The 16,687-nt window shown below is 47.6% G+C and overlaps 2 gene segments (V, D, J or C); both read right to left on the reverse strand.

Moving 5' to 3' along the window:
- Positions 1–16,687, reverse strand: part of LOC103791027 (immunoglobulin gamma-1 heavy chain-like) — a 211,862-nt gene that overhangs the window by 176,899 nt on the left and 18,276 nt on the right.
- Positions 5,207–5,963, reverse strand: LOC103791018 (immunoglobulin heavy variable 1-3-like). The segment is given in 2 exon segments: positions 5,207–5,772; positions 5,858–5,963. Coding segments are annotated over 2 exon segments (363 nt in total).

Genomic DNA, 16,687 nt, shown 5'->3' on the forward strand with positions numbered 1-16,687 from the left:
CACGCTGAATTAAAGTCAGGGAACGTGCACAGTTTGTTACACGCTGAATTAAAGTCAGGGAACCTGCACAGTTGTTTGTTACACGCTGAATTAAAGTCAGGGAATGTGCACAGTTTGTTACACGCTGAATTAAAGTCAGGAAACGTGCACAGTTTGTTACACGCTGAATTAAAGTCAGGGAACGTGCACAGTTGTTTGTTACACGCTGAATTAAAGTCAGGAAACGTGCACAGTTTGTTACATGTTGATTAAAGTCAGGGAACGTGCACAGTTTGTTACATGCTGAATTAACATCAGGGAACGTGCACAGTTTGTTACACGCTGAATTAACATCAGGGAACGTGCACAGTTTGTTACACGCTGAATTAACATCAGGGAACGTGCACAGTTTGTTACACGCTGAATTAACATCAGGGAATGTGCACAGTTTGTTACACGCTGAATTAACATCAGGGAACGTGCACAGTTTGTTACACGCTGAATTAACATCAGGGAACGTGCACAGTTTGTTACACGCTGAATTAACATCAGGGAACGTGCACAGTTGTTTGTTACACGCTGAATTAAAGTCAGGGAACGTGCACAGTTACACGCTGAATTAAAGTCAGGGAACGTGCACAGTTTGTTACACGCTGAATTAAAGTCAGGGAACCTGCACAGTTTGTTACACGCTGAATTAAAGTCAGGGAACGTGCACAATTTGTTACACGCTGAATTAAAGTCAGGGAACCTGCACAGTTTGTTACACGCTGAATTAAAGTCAGGGAACGTGCACAGTTTGTTACACGCTGAATTAAAGTCAGGGAACGTGCCCAGTTGTTTGAGTGTTACAGCACAGAAACACAAAACTCTGTTCATGGAAACAGTTTCTATCGAGGACACACAGTTTCTTCAAAGATTGGGTCTCACTCTGCCCCCAAGGCTGGAATGTGCAGGCGCAATCACAGCTCACTGCAGTCTCAACCTCCCAGGCTTAAGGAATCCTCCCGCCTCAGCCTTTCAAGTGCTGGTAGCACCTCATCCAGCTATTTTGTTTTAATAGAATGGATTTCACTATATTTCCAGGCTGTTCTAAAACTCCTGAGCTTCAGTGATTGGCCTGCCTCAGCCTCTCAAAGTGCTGGGATTACAGGTGTAATTTAAAAAGTTTTACTATTTTAATAATAGTATTATTTTTTAATAAAGAAATATATAAATAAGCTATTTTAATAATTGTCCTGAGAGATCATTGCTGTATTACTCAGAAAATATGCAGCCTTAAAAGTAGAATGAAATCCCTGTTCTAAGTTAATGTGGTAGGTAAAATAAATCATGGGTTACAATGAAGAAATGGCAGATCCTGGGGGAGACTTTTCCTTGACCAGGTGAGGACTTACCAAGGTGTAAACGGAAACCACAGCCTCTGAGGCTCCCAGTATTGAGCTGCCTCCCAAGAGAATCCTCGTGTCCTGAGCTCCCCTGGTGTCCTGAGGGCTCCCTGGTGGTTCTGAGTGTCCCCTAGTGTTTCCAAGTACCCCCTGGTGTCCTGAAAGCAGCATTGTTGTCCTGAGCTCCCCCCGGTGTCCTGATCGTCCCCTGGTGGTTCTGAGCACCCACTGGTGTCCTGAGTGCCCCTTGGTGGTGCTGAGAACCACCTGGTGGCTCTGAGTGGCCCCAGGTGTCCTGATTGCCCCCTAGTGGTTCTGAGCACCCACTGGTGACCTGAGTGCCCCTTGGTGGTGCTGAGAACCACCTGGTGGCTCTGAGTGGCCCCAGGTGTCCTGATCGCCCCCTGGTGGTTCTGAGCAGCGTCTACCACGCAGTTCCCCTCCCGTTTCCCTGCAGAGATTTTTGCGTCTGGGCTCACCCAGATGTTCCCACTCCTGTGTCCCTCACTGCAGTACACGGCCTTGTCCTTGGCTTTCAGGTTGGTCGCTGTGAGGTAGACTGCACTGGAAAGGGTGTCATTTGGGAATGTATAATTTATTTGTGCTCATGGAGAGTAACCCTGAGAACTCCCACTTGGTCACTCACTGCTGCCACCCCCCCGATCCCTGCTGTGAAGCCTGCTGGACCAAGCTCGTGCTGTACCCAGTGAAGGTGCAGTCAGAGGCTTTGCAGGAGTCTCAATGAACCGCTGGGCTGTACAATGTTTCCCCTCTGACTCCATCAGCAAACTTCACACAGGAATTCTGTGAACAGAGAAAACAGACTGAGAACAGCTCCATATGGAGCAGCCACAGCGGGACCTGATCCACAAGGACCCTAATGTTGAGTGGGATGAGAAGGAATCCAGACCAGGGCAGACCCCACAGTGTGGACAGAGAGGAGGGGCACAGACATGGGGTTGGCTCCTCAGCAGGGCCTGAAGGAACAGGGGATGAGCCCCCTTTCTTGAGGAGAGGAGGGGACACAATTCCATGTCTTTCTTTTGTGGTCGCGGTGCACCGCTCAGCCTTGCTCACCCATCCTCTGTGTCTCTATTTCAAGGAAAGCAGGGTGAAAGGATTCCTGGGTCTGGATGCACAGGGGTAATCTGCCCATTACTCTTTTTTTATTCTCTAAAGTGGACACTGTTCAGGTATCTTCGTAGTTGCAATCATAATCAACAAATATGTCCAGTAAGAACCTAAAAATACATTTCCAGAGAAAATGAATGGACACCAGTCTTTAATTGGTTCATTTAGAGCCGCAAACGACTGCTCTTGACAATAAGAAAAATTAGGTTACAATGAAAATAGTACAGATCTACACCTGCTCAGGGAGGGGGGTTACAGTTGTCATTATCTTAAGATTATTTTGCCACAAAACAGTTCCACATTGGATATATGCGCCTCTGTCGGAAAACAATCAGTGTGGAAACACGTGTACTTGCCTGAGTGAAGAGTTCACACGGAGACATGTTTGCTTGTCTGAGACAAGAGTCCACGTGAGGAAGTGTCTGTTTTCTGAGGAAAGAGTACATGTAAGAACATATGTGGGAGTCTAAGGAAAAGCCCATGTGGGGACAGGTGTGTTTGTCTGAGGGAAGAATCCACATGGGCAGAGGTGTGTTTGTCGGACAGAAGAGTCCACATGTTGACAGGTGCGTGCCCCCATCTGAGGGTAAATCACCATTAAGGGACACTGTACGCCTGAACCGAGGTGAAATTTGGGGAAAATCTTTCTCAGGCAAGAAAAGAAAAAATCCTGTGGGTTATTTGCTTGTCAGGAAGAAAAATCCTGGGTCACGTAGAAAACGGGTTTTTCTAAAAATCAAGTGTTTAGTGAATGGGAACGTGTTACACACAAATGATGAAAATCCCCTCATCTGTGCTGCAGGCATCTCACCACAACCCCACCCTCACGAAATGTGTTATTAGACGATTTTACGTAGTCTGCCTTTGAGCCTGGGGTTAGTGAACAGCTAAATATTTTAAAAATTGTGTATATTTAGCTTTATGTTTTCCATCACAGATTATGAGCTTAGACAAATTAATCGTTTCATGTTTCAACCATTGCACGTTACTAAAAATAGTTCTGCTCTTCTCAAACACTGCCCTTCTAACTTATTTATACTCACTCTCTGAATTCTCGGGATATGCACTATATGTTTACTTGACTATAGTTTTGGCTTTTACAGAATTTCAAACACGTTCTACAAAAGTTAAAACTATAAACAAAATTTTACAGTTAATTAAAGTGACTTCACTGAAGAGAGTAGAAAATGAAGTCGCTGACCTAAGGAACTTTGAAGATGAGGACATTCTACAAGTTTAAAGTGTAAAGAAGCTGCACATAAGCGCTCTATTCGAGTAGATGAACATGTTTCTAAGAAGGGAACGGCCTTACATTTCTGACACTGCTGTGCCTGTGTCCTGAACCCGTGCAGCTAAGTGATAGGATGGCATATGGTGGGATGGGGTCCCTCGCTTTGCGGTGGGTACTTACCGACATCAAGGAAGGGAGGCTGGAAAGGTCCATGCGGTGACACAGTTGTGGGGAGAGATCAGTGTGTTCTCATTTTAATGTAATAAAGTCACAGAAGACTAGACACATAAATAGTTTTGATGTGTCCATAAACGTGGGTTCAGGTAGACACGCACATTTACTAGGCCAGTCGGTTGAGAAGTTCTACAAGTATTTAAACCACATGAACAACACACATACCCAGTGTCACCATTTTTTATGTTAATATTATTCTTTAACATCAGAAACAAGCAATCTTTAGAAAAATGGCTGATTCTATGTACAAAAAGGTGATATAGAAAAGAAGCTTAGAATTTATCCTGATACTGGGAAGCAGGGAAGTGTCAAACACAGAAGGACGAGGCGTGCTGTGAGGAAGCAGGGTCCAAACTGAATGAGCTGCCAGCGCCCGGCAAAGCTGTGCTGATTTCAACAATAAAATGGGTAATGTAGCATGGATCCTCTCCAGAGTATGAAATACACATCCACAAACCAGTATGGATATTCATAGATGATTAAATAAAGAAATAATGGGAAGAGGCGCACTTCTCCGTACAGAAGCATTCCAAATATATTAGGTGGATAGTCCTCCAATCAGGTAGGTGAAGCTTAAACATGAATGAGTTGATTGTGGCCTGAGATCAGAGACAGTGAAAAAACTCACTATTAGTGTGTTTTGTAATGAGATTTCAGACATAATGCCAAAGACGTGATCTCTGAATGAATAAAATTTTGCATGTCTTTAATTTAAATTTGTGCAGGCACACACATAGTTTTCTGCAATACACACTGATAGGGGCATAAAAGGCAACCACAGGCTTGAAGAAAATACTTTCAAGTTACATATTTGTCACATAAATTCTTTTACTTTGTTAAATGACTTTTATAATCAATATGCAAATAAACTTACAACTAATCAAAAGGAAACAACGCAGTTAAATTGAACCGACTATCAGAAGCATCTCACCAAATCTATATAAAATTGTTAAACGGTAATTTTTTATTGGGGACATGTGCATTTAAACAAAAATTAGATGCCATTACTCACCTATTAGAACGGTTAAAACACAGAATTCCCGTAAGGATAAATGGCAACACGAATGTGAAAAGCTAAGAACTATCATGTACTGACGGTGGAGAATTCAGTGGCACATGCATAAAATGAGATACTTTTTTATATAGAGAGATAAAAGTAGAGTTAAAATGTGAACTTGTGTTTGTCTTCCAAAATATTTGCAACACGGATTCAGAAACTGATGTTTACAAATAAGCCTTTAGAGGAAGTTCTGTATCAGCTTTATCAATTTCATCCATTCTCTAGTCCCTGAAATTTGCTCTCAGAATGAATGTTGTATGAAAAATCTCTCAAATAACTAAAATTTCTCAAATTCATATTTATATTGTCTTTTCTTTAATGACTTAATGTAATTTTCTAAGAAAGTCTCCAATCTAATAATCCCTGTCGTCTCCTCCATGTCAGCACAGCTGCCTCCTCCCCGGGGTTTCTGACACTCTCAGGATGTGGTTTTCACACTGTGTGTCGTGCACAGTAATACACGGCCGTGTCCTCAGGTCTCAGGCTGCTCAGCTCCATGTAGGCTGTGCTCGTGGACGTGTCCCTGGTCATGGTGACTCTGCCCTGGAACTGCTGTGCGTACTTTGTGTTACCATTACCAGGGTAGATCCATCCCATCCACTCGAGCCCTTGTCCAGGGGCCTGTCGCACCCAGTGCATGTAGTAGTCAGTGAAGGTATATCCGGAAGCCTTGCAGGAGACCTTCACGGAGGCCCCAGGCTTCTTCACCTCAGCCCCAGACTGCACCAGCTGCACCTGGGAGTGGGCACCTGTGGAGCGGACACAGGAGTGGGTGAGATCACACCTGACTGGACCCAGTTCTCTCATCAGCCCTGGGACTGAGGATTCTCTTACCTGTAGCTGCTGCCACCAAGAGGAGGATCCTCCAGGTCCAGTCCATGGTGAGGTGCTGTGCTCTGGGGTTTCTGTAGGGGAGGGATGTAGTTGTTGTGTGATGCTCTCTGGGCAAGGACAGATCTGTATTTACCTCGGTAGACACCAGTGCATTTGCATATTCATGAGGCAGGTATTTCATAGCTCAAGCCACCCCAGCCTGAGGAGGAAGAGAGGTGGCACGTGGACCAGGCCACCGTGGGATGCTGAGCTCCCTGCCCTGAACTTGGTTTAATGGTATTTGTCCTCTGGCGTGCTCAGAAGTCCGTGAAGACAGAACTCCTCTCACAGAAATCCAGAGTCTCACAGGGCATGGTCCTCAGTGTGATTCCTTGTTCCTATGGCTCACTGGCAACCTGAGCGTTTCCTGGACCTCCCCCTCTGCACATCTGACTTCTGGGATGATTGTGCCTCCCGATAGTAACACCCACTGAATTAATAAAACCACCCTCGATTCCTAACTGTAATTACATTTGAAAGGCCTAGACATTTCTCCTTTTAAATGTGGTTTGCATTAGTTTTTTTGAGTTGGGTATAGGCCACATACACAAGAGAATACTTAAAGACACTTCAGTGCTTGCTAAATACTTATTTAACTTCTATGTCATTATCGCTTTGAAATAAGGAATATTCAGTTCTTGAGAGGAAACCCCTCCCCAGCCTCCTGTGCACCTGCTCCAGGGCCGGGTCCTGTGCTGGGTGCGTCCTGAGCGCCCCCTGCAGCTCAGCTCCTGCCCTGCAGGGAAGCTCCTGTCTGGGTTTACCTAGAATTCTCCCCCAGCGTCTGAAGCCCAGTCTGAAGCGGCTGTGCCCTGGCTCAGAATGCTCCTTCTGTAACAACTGATTCTCACACCCATCTTAAAATAGGACATCCACTTTAGAAAACCCAACATAATCCACAGGGTCACCTTAGCACAGCAAGCAAGGAATTCAATTTCCAGAACATACCCTGCTCCCCTGCCCCACACATCACCTGCTCACAGTACGATTAACCTGGATTAAAGAGAAAAGTGTGGCAATGCACAGCCTCGTCCTGAGGGCTAGAACTTAGGGAAACAGCTTTGCTGGAGCTCCAGGTGCACTGATACGGTCCAGACATATGGCAAGTCCAGGAACTGAAGGGGATGTTGCGGGCACTTTTTTTTTTTTTTTTTTTTAGGATTCTTTGATAGAAAATCACATCAGATTTTAACTTTAATCAGGGACCCTATGTTTCAAAGCCCACCTCAGACACACTCACGGTGGCATATTTGGGCAGTAACGAGCCTCAAATTCCCTCCTTTCTAGGTGCTGCCGATGAAAAGTGCTCTGGCCGGGCGCGGTGGCTCACACCTGCAATCCCGGTACTTTGGGAGACTGAGGCAGGCTGATCAGGAGGTCAGGAGGTCGCGACCACCCTGGCTAACATGGTGAAATCCCGTTTCTACTAAAAATACACAAATCAGCTAGGGGTGGTGGCGCGTGCTTGTAGCCCCAGGAACTCAGGAGGCTGAGGCACGGGAATTTATTGAACTCGGGAGGTGGAGGTTGCCGTGAGCTGAGATCGCACCACTGCGCTCCAGCCTGGGTGACAGAGCGAGACTCTGTCTCAAAAAAAAAAAAAAAAAAAAAGCGCTTCCAAAACTGAGCTTATTCCTGGTTATATTTGTGGTTGTTGTTGTCACTGTTTTGTTTTTCCAAACAGAGCCGAGGCAAGCTCAGTACTACTGGAGAGGTGGAAACTGTCTTCACCTTGTTTTTGCCCTTCTCACCCGGGAACCCTGCAGATGCCCCACGAGAGGCAAATCTAAGGCCATCGAGGGAGGGCCGTGACCTTGGTCCTGAAGCTGTTGGTCTCAGAGGGTTTAAATCCCTTCGCTGTCCTTGACCTGTTGTCTCCCGTTGCCTTTGGTTTCCCTAAATTCTCAGAGTCTTCATCGCCACACGTGTCTCTTTAATCCAGATGAATCGTACTGGTGAGGAGGTGATATGATGGGCAGGGGAGCAGGGTACGTTCTGGAAATTGAATTTCAATGTTTTCTTGCTGTTCCTTCTCTATGCTGTGCCCTTTACGAGGGGTCTCCAGTGGTTCAGCCGATCTTCCTCCATCCTCTACTCCCCCTCTTGGCTGCGACATCCACAGATTATTCTCCTGAATCTGACCCCAGTTGCTTTATTAATTACACCCTTTTTCATGACACAGGAAGGCTAAGATGAAACGGTCTGGGAAGGAAAAGAATCCCTTCCCCTCACATAGAATAGAGATGTCGAAAAGTATTTTTTCTCTGTAGGATCTGTCTGGAGAAAGTTCTGGGCTTTTCAGAGAAAAGTTCTGCTGGTGACAGAGCCATGAGGGAATCTGTTTGGAGTCTTGTGAATCCAGAAGTATCTGGAGGGAAATTCCATGAAAGTGTGGGATGTGTGCCCCCCCTCAGGATTTCTTACCCTATCCCTGTCCCCACCTGTCCTCCAGACATTTACAGAACTAACATGTAACTGTTCCCACCAGCTTGTGCTTTCAGCTGAAGAATCACCCAATTTATAAACTTATAAAGGAAACTTTATTTCTGAGAAAGGGTTGAAGTTCAGGAGGGCCTTGTTAGCAGGTTGGGAGGCAAAGCCTCCCACAGAGACTGTGAGCAGGCACTTCAACAGAGGGAAAGATGAGAAATGAACTCATATGAATGGATTGACCAGTGTCCACACTCAGCAGGCTGTAGGAGGCGCTGTGGATATTCACGTGGTGGGCAGGCTCTCATGTGAATGGATTGACCAGTGTCCACACTCAGCAGGCTGTAGGAGGAGCTGTGGATATTCACGTGGTGGGCAGGCTCTCATGTGAGTGGATTGGCCAGTGTCCACTCTCAGCAGGCTGTAGGAGGAGCTGTGGATATTCACGTGGCGGGCAGGCTCTCATGTGAGTGGATTGACCAGTGTCCACACTCAGCAGGCTGTAGGAGGAGCTGTGGATATTCACGTGGTGGGCAGGCTCTCATGTGCAATAGACAATTGACCAGTGTCCACACTCAGCAGGCTGTAGGAGGAGCTGTGGATATTCACGTGGTGGGCAGGCTCTCATGTGTAATAGACAATTGACCAGTGTCCACACTCAGCAGGCTGTAGGAGGAGCTGTGGATATTCACGTGGCAGGCAGGCTCTCATGTGAGTGGATTGACCAGTGTCCACACTCAGCAGGCTGTAGGAGGAGCTGTGGATATTCACATGGTGGGCAGGCTCTCACGTGACTGGATTGACCAGTGTCCACACTCAGCAGGCTGTAGCAGGAGCTGTGGATGTTCACGTGGCGGGCAGGCTCTCATGTGTAATAGACAATTGACAAGTGTCCACACTCAGCAGGCTGTAGAAGGAGCTGTGGATATTCACGTGGCGGGCAGGCTCTCATGTGAGTGGATTGGCCAGTGTCCACACTCAGCAGGCTGTAGGAGGAGCTGTGGATGTTCACGTGGTGGGCAGGCTCTCATGTGAATGGATTGACCAGTGTCCACACTCAGCAGGCTGTAGGAGGAACTGTGGATGTTCACATGGCAGGCAGGCTCTCATGTGTAATAGACAATTGATCAGTGTCCACACTCAGCAGGCTGTAGGAGGAGCTGTGGATATTCACGTGGCAGGCAGGCTCTCATGTGAGTGGATTGACCAGTGTCCACTCTCAGCAGGCTGTAAGAGGAGCTGTGGATATTCACGTGGCGGGCAGGCTCTCATGTGAGTGGATTGACCAGTGTCCACACTCAGCAGGCTGTAGGAGGAGCTGTGGATGTTCACGTGGCGGGCAGGCTCTCATGTGAGTGGATTGACCAGTGTCCACACTCAGCAGGCTGTAGGAGGAGCTGTGGATGTTCACGTGGTGGGCAGGCTCTCATGTGTAATAGGCAAACACACCTGTCACATGCATTTCATGTTTGTTTGGGGGGAGGACTTCAGAACTAAGTGAATTACAGTTGGGCCTTGTACCTCAGAAGGGCTGTGTCCAGGGGCAGAAAGACACACAGTGCACAGTCTCTGTAAATTGGCCAGGACAAGGCCATGGTCAGTGGTCTCTTCTCAGGAGAAATTTACTGAAATCAGTCTCTTGTCCAGTCAAAGCTCTATTTATGGCTGTGGAACAGGGGCACAGTTACCCTGTGTCTGCAGTTCCATGAGCTCCAAGTGTTTTAATATTGCTTATCTCAGGCCCAGTGCTGTACACCTGCTAGAGGAAGAAAAGCCCTGTGGCAGTTACAACATAGTATTTTTCTTTCTTTCTTTCTTTCTTTCTTTCTTTCTTTCTTTCTTTCTTTCTTTCTTTCTTTCTTTCTTTCTTCTTTCTTTCTTTTTTTCTTTCTTTCTTTCTTTCTTTTTTTTGAGACAGAGTCTCCCTCTGTCACTAGGCTGGGGTGCAGTGGTGCGATCTTGGCTCAGTGCACCCTCACCTCCTGGGTTCAGATGTTCCTCCTGCCTCACCCTTCCTAGTAGCTGGGAGTACAGGTGCATGCCTCCATGCCCAGGTAATGTTTTGAATTTTAGTAGAGACCGGGTTTCACCATGTTGGACAGAATGGTCTCCATCTCCTGTGGGTTTCGCCATGTTGGACAGGATGGTCTCGATCTCCTGACCTTCTGATCCACTCACCTCAGCTTCACAAAGTGCTGGGATTACAGGGGTGAGCCAGAGCACCCAGCCAACATAGTGTATGTTTTTTAAGTTTACAGATGAGTTACTTAATCCATGGCCTTAAATCCTGTTTATAGTTTGATATCTTATTGCCATGGAAAGTTTGATCCATCAGGCTGATAATCTCTATTTTAATGTCTTTCTAGTTTTGGGGTCCTGGTTTCTCCACAATTTCATTTCTTCAACAGATCCAAGAAATCATTGATAATCAATTTTCCAGGCTTTTATTATTGTAAGAATGTGGGCGATGATCAACATGCTCTTTACATATTAAAGCAGAAACCAGAAGCAGCTTCAGAGATCACCATTGACCTGATAGGAGCAGCGGGAATGTCATCTCAGGTATAAGTGTCACCACTCAGACGTAGCTGAACGTGCAGTGACACGGAAGACCCGCAGCACAGGACACATATGGGAAGTTTTTATGGTTCTGAGGCTCCTCCCAGGAAGCTGGACGTCAGATGGTAAATACAGGGATGGACTCAGTGACCTGTCAGGCGATACTGTGTTTTGGAAGCTTATTCCGACTCCTGCACTGGATTTGGTAGCTGCACCTGGGCCCGCACACCTCAAACAGAAACTCTTATTAATTAAACACAAGACCCACCACTAAGAAAGCTGTCCCAGGGACGGGGCAGAGCAGGGGCCTCTGCTTTTGAACCTGTGGCTGTGCAGGGAGGGTCCGTAGTGTGACCCGTTTCCTTCTGCTCCCCCTGCCGGCTGCACAGACAACTGCAGCCAGGAGCTTTCCGTGGCTGAGTACATGAAATACGCGGTAGTTCTAGGGAAACGTGACACACATGAAGGACTGAGGAACCCGAACGAAATCAGAATAATGCAAATATGTCAAATAAATGTGCAACACTGTAGGAGGTTATCATGGAAAGACAACAAATATTAAACACCCGTGTGTACGTGTGTGAGGTGCTGTTCTTGTAAACTGAATCATAGTTTTCTAAATAAGACCTTCAAGGAGGTAGAGAATCTTTGCCTTTGATTGCCGCAAAGATGCAGAAGGATCTGTCACCAGGACTCCAGGGCCATCCCAGTGATTTCCCCTAATCCTGAGGACAGGGTGCTTCCAGCTCTGAGGATCCGGATGCAGAAATTGACGGAGTGAGAAGAGAAGGTGGGATTTTCTGTGGGAAAAGACCGTTGTGAACATGGTTTTCAAGTAAATACATTTATCCCACCATGAGACACCTACCATCGCCCTGTGTGTGGCTTCTGACATTAGCAATATTGTTATTATCAATATCATTGGGGTGTTCTCTGGAAATTGACCAATTGTCACAGAAATAACTTGAGTAGTTTCTGTTTCAGTTTTTTTCACACTTCTAGCTAAATTCACTGAGTTTACTATAGTTGAGATTGGAAATTTCAGGGCACGGGTTACAAAAGATGCAGTGGGAGGTCTCCTGGGGGTTACATGCCGTTCAGCTAAAGGAGGGCCCAGGATCGGCCCGAGGCTCCCCTCCTCATCTGTCCCACATCTGCTCCTCAGATTGTCCCTTCCTGCCTGAGTCCTGAGTGTCTCTGTGGTCCTGGACAGTGCACATCTGGGGCAAGTGCTTCCTAGATGTGCATCCACAGGGCGGGCTGCTGTCCCTAATGGTTGAGACGGAGCTGGGCCTGGATACACCCAGGAGGCCCCACCCTGAGCCCTGCGCTTCCTCCCACCAAGGAGACAGAGTCAGCCGAGTGCCCCCCACTTCACAGAACTACCAGGAGGCAATTTTAGTCAAATTCTAACATACATCAACTCTGTGATCCAATAATCACGCTTTTACGTGTGTATCTATCTGACTGTAAAAGTGTGTCCACAAAGAAAACTGCACGTGAGAAATTACAGGAGCTTCATTTATATTTTCCCAAAACTGTGAACACTCAGAAGGTTCTTCCGCAGGTGAGTGAACGACCTGTGGCAATTCTTATAATGGAATAATTTAGCCATTATTAAGAACAGCCATCAAACCATGAAAATCTTGAATGAATTTTGAATACATATTGTTCAGTAAAATAAACCACCAGTCTGAGAAAACTACACGATACACAGTCTAATTCATTTGGTAACCTGGGGAAGGCCAAACATTAAACAACGTGAACAAATCTGTATTTGCCAGTAATTTGGGGAAAAGGTGAGAATGTGTAAAAAACAGAAGACTTTAAATGATGACAAAACTATCATGTATAACGTTGCTGTGGTAGACACGTGATGTCATACATTTGTCAAATTCCACAGAACATACAGCGTGAAGCCTGGATCTCACTTTACAAAAAATAAAAGTCAGTAGGAAGTTAGGGACCCCAGGATGGAATGCAGACTCTACAGAAGGTACCTGATGTCTTTAAAATGCAGGAGACACCGTCACTGAGGAAAGTAGGTCGAAGAAGCTGCTGTATGAAGAACCGCACTGGGCGCTGTCCTGGGCGCTGTCCTCGGGTGGGCGGTGACGTTCCACAAGGGAGCACGCCTGCCGTTTGTGATTGTACAGTGCAGGAGCCCTGGAACTGGACAACACGGGGAGCAGAGGGTGTGTGCTGGGAGGTGCAAGGAAGAAGAGTGAGAAACGTCCGCGTAGCGTTGGATTAGGGTGAACGTGCTGGTACGTTTGCATGTTGGGTGTAATGTGCATACACCAAATTAGATGAAAATACTTCATTGAAGAACGTGGAAAATAAGCTCTGACCTCACTGACTTTGGAAATCAGGGTGCTCTGAAGGACTAAGTGTAAATACACTGCACACAGCACTGCACCCTGGCCGTAAGATTGTGGAGAAACAAAACCTATTCTGCACGGTTGGTGTGAATCCAAAGTGGCGCACGCACAAAATGAAATACATTTTGACATTTTTTAAAAAGCAGAGATGAAAGTAGAGTTAAAATGTGATCTAGTGGCTGTGTCTCAAAATAGTTACAACCCTGATTCAGAAACTGACGTTTACACAGGAAACCAGCTTCTGCTCTCTGACATCTATCACCTGGTGTGTGTCAAAAGCATCAATCCTTGGAATTCCTCCCAGAAAACGGGTGTGCACAAGGGAGATATTAAGGTGTGGCTGCTGCTGGGACTGATGGGGGATTCCTGATGGGCAACAGTAATCAGGGAGGCACCAGTGGCCTCGCTGGACTTAGCTTGGAACACAGGTTGACTAGGCAGCTCCATCAAACTCCCACGTTTCTCCAGCACTGCTCGTGACACTGGCGTCCTGGCCTGAAGGGTCTACAGCCTCACCTGGCCTCCTGTGTGTTTTTCTGCCTCCCTGCTTACATCTCACTTTGGGAAAAATAAGCATTTTTTTAAAAATAAACTTTTCTAATCCAGAGACCTCAGTCGTAGGCACAGAAACATAAATATAGAGAGGCTCCCAGGGAAACTGTTTGATGCCGAGGAAGCCACAGACCCTGAAGGGAAGCATTCTTGGACCTTAAGCTGGCCCCGTCCTGGGGATGCCCCTGACTTCGATGGGTGTTGCGTGGTTCCTGCAGCCTCCTTGCTTCTGGCTGCAGGAAACTGTGTGTTTTGGCCGACTCTGACGTTCCCTCACTCAGTAATTTATGTGCAGAAGTACAAGTCCATGTTCCCAGCTCTGACTGTTCATTCCCAGACACAGCGAGTTCTTGGCATTGTCCTTGGTGACTGTGAATCTGTCCTTCACAGAGTTTGAATGCTGTATCTGACTCCCACCATACTTTGTACTTATTTCTGACTCCAGCACCATCTCTGGAGCCTGGTGGACCCAGCTAATTCAGCAGCTCTCATTCAGTATGGCATTCAGTAGCTACTACTGTTGAATCCAGAAGTGCACGGAAGACTCTCGGGAGCTCTTCTGCTGTCTCAGGCCTTCCCCAGACCCCACCAGCTGAACCTCACCAACCAATGAAAGGAAATACATCTGTACCCTCCATCTTTGCCTGTCTCTGGGGGTGACTCTGATCAGTGGGTTCTGAGCACCCTCTGCAGCTAATTTCCTACATGTGTTTGTGTCTGGGCTCCCACTTATCTCCCCTCACTTTGTCTGGAAGACAGTAATACACAGCAGTGTCCCCAGGTCTCACACTGCTTATTTGCAGATAAAGGGAGTTTTTGGAATTGTCTCTGAGATAGTGAATCAGCCCTTCATGGCATCTGCATAGCATGTGCTAGTTCCATCCCTACTAATTCATGAGGCTCACCCCATCCCCTTCCCTAAAGCCTGGCTGATCCGGTGCATGAATACGTGGTGAAACTGAATCTGGAGGTGCCACAGGAGAGTCTCAGGAACACACCAGGCTTTACCAAGCCTCCTGCAGAGTTTACGTGCTGCACCTCACGCTGGACACCTGCAAACCCAGAGACACAGGGGTGAGAAACTGACACACATATCCAATGTTTCTCTCACTCATATCCATGCACACTAAATATCTTCAGGTCTCCAGAAATCACCTTTTAATATAGCAACAAGGAAATCCCAGCTCAGTCCAAACTCTAAGGTGAGTTTGTGTTCAGTAGAAACACATCGAAATGCTGGGACTGGGTCTCCTCTCCCAGAGCTGAGGGTCACTGAGTAGCAAGCTCTGGATGGGATGCCCGAGGAGAGGACAGGTCCCAGGGAAGGTCCTAGGTGAGGTGAGTAGAAATGCTATCCTTCAGGAAAACAAAATTCATTCATTAACACTTAGAAGTCACTATCTTATGTAATTTTACTTATTTGCCCAATATATATCTAATATAGGTTTTAATGGCACATTTCACAGAAAAATATACTTACAGAACAGAGCCGTTGCAGTGTGTCTGAGAGCTCACATCAGGACAGAGTCAGCCCCATTATCTGTGCCTGTGACTGTAAATACTGAGGACGGTGGTCCCTGAGACAACTCCAGGGCAGTGTGAGACGTGCCCTGTGAGGTCTGCAGGAGTCCGTACCTCTCCTGACAACTGCACTGAGACAACTCCAGGGCCGTGTGAGACGTGCCTTGTGAGGTCTGCAGAAGTCCGTACCTCTCGTGACAACTGCACTGAGGATGGTGGTCCCTGAGACAACTCCAGGGCCGTGTGAGACGTGCCTTGTGAGGTCTGCAGAAGTCCGTACCTCTCCTGACAACTGCACTGAGGACGGTGGTCCCTGAGACAACTCCAGGGCAGTGGGAGACGTGCCTTGTGAGGTCTGCAGGAGTCCGTACCTCTCGTGACAACTGCACTGAGGACGGTGGTCCCTGAGACAACTCCAGGGCAGTGTGAGACGTGCCCTGTGAGGTCTGCAGGAGTCCGTACCTCTTGTGACAACTGCACTGAGGACGGTGGTCCCTGAGACAACTCCAGGGCAGTGTGAGAAGTGCCCTGTGAGGTCTGCAGAAGTCCGTACCTCTCCTGACAACTGCACTGAGGATGGTGGTCCCTGAGACAACTCCAGGGCCGTGTGAGACGTGCCTTGTGAGGTCTGCAGGAGTCCGTACCTCTCCTGACAACTGCACTGAGGACGGTGGTCTCTGAGACAACTCCAGGGCCGTGTGAGAAGTGCCTTGTGAGGTCTGCAGAAGTCCGTACCTCTCGTGACAACTGCACTGAGGACGGTGGTCCCTGAGACAACTCCAGGGCAGTGGGAGACGTGCCTTGTGAGGTCTGCAGAAGTCCGTACCTCTCCTGACAACTGCACTGAGGACGGTGGTCCCTGAGACAACTCCAGGGCAGTGGGAGACGTGCCTTGTGAGGTCTGCAGGAGTCCGTACCTCTCGTGACAACTGCACTGAGGACGGTGGTCCCTGAGACAACTCCAGGGCAGTGTGAGACGTGCCCTGTGAGGTCTGCAGGAGTCCGTACCTCTTGTGACAACTGCACTGAGGACGGTGGTCCCTGAGACAACTCCAGGGCCGTGTGAGACGTGCCTTGTGAGGTCTGCAGGAGTCCGTACCTCTCGTGACAAATGCACTGAGGATTGGGATTGCAGGTGTCAAGTGTGAGGTCCCTGAGACAACTCCAGGGCAGTGTGAGACGTGCCTTGTGAGGTCTGCAGAAGTCCGTACCTCTCCTGACAACTGCACTGAGGACGGTGGTCCCTGAGACAACTCCAGGGCCATGTGAGATGTGCCTTGTGAGGTCTGCAGGGGTCCGTATGTCTCCTGACAACTGCACTGAGGACGGTGGTCCCTGAGACAACTCC

This window comes from Callithrix jacchus, chromosome 8 (genome assembly GCF_049354715.1).
Source record: "Callithrix jacchus isolate 240 chromosome 8, calJac240_pri, whole genome shotgun sequence".
In the NCBI taxonomy this organism is placed as follows: domain Eukaryota; kingdom Metazoa; phylum Chordata; class Mammalia; order Primates; family Cebidae; genus Callithrix; species Callithrix jacchus.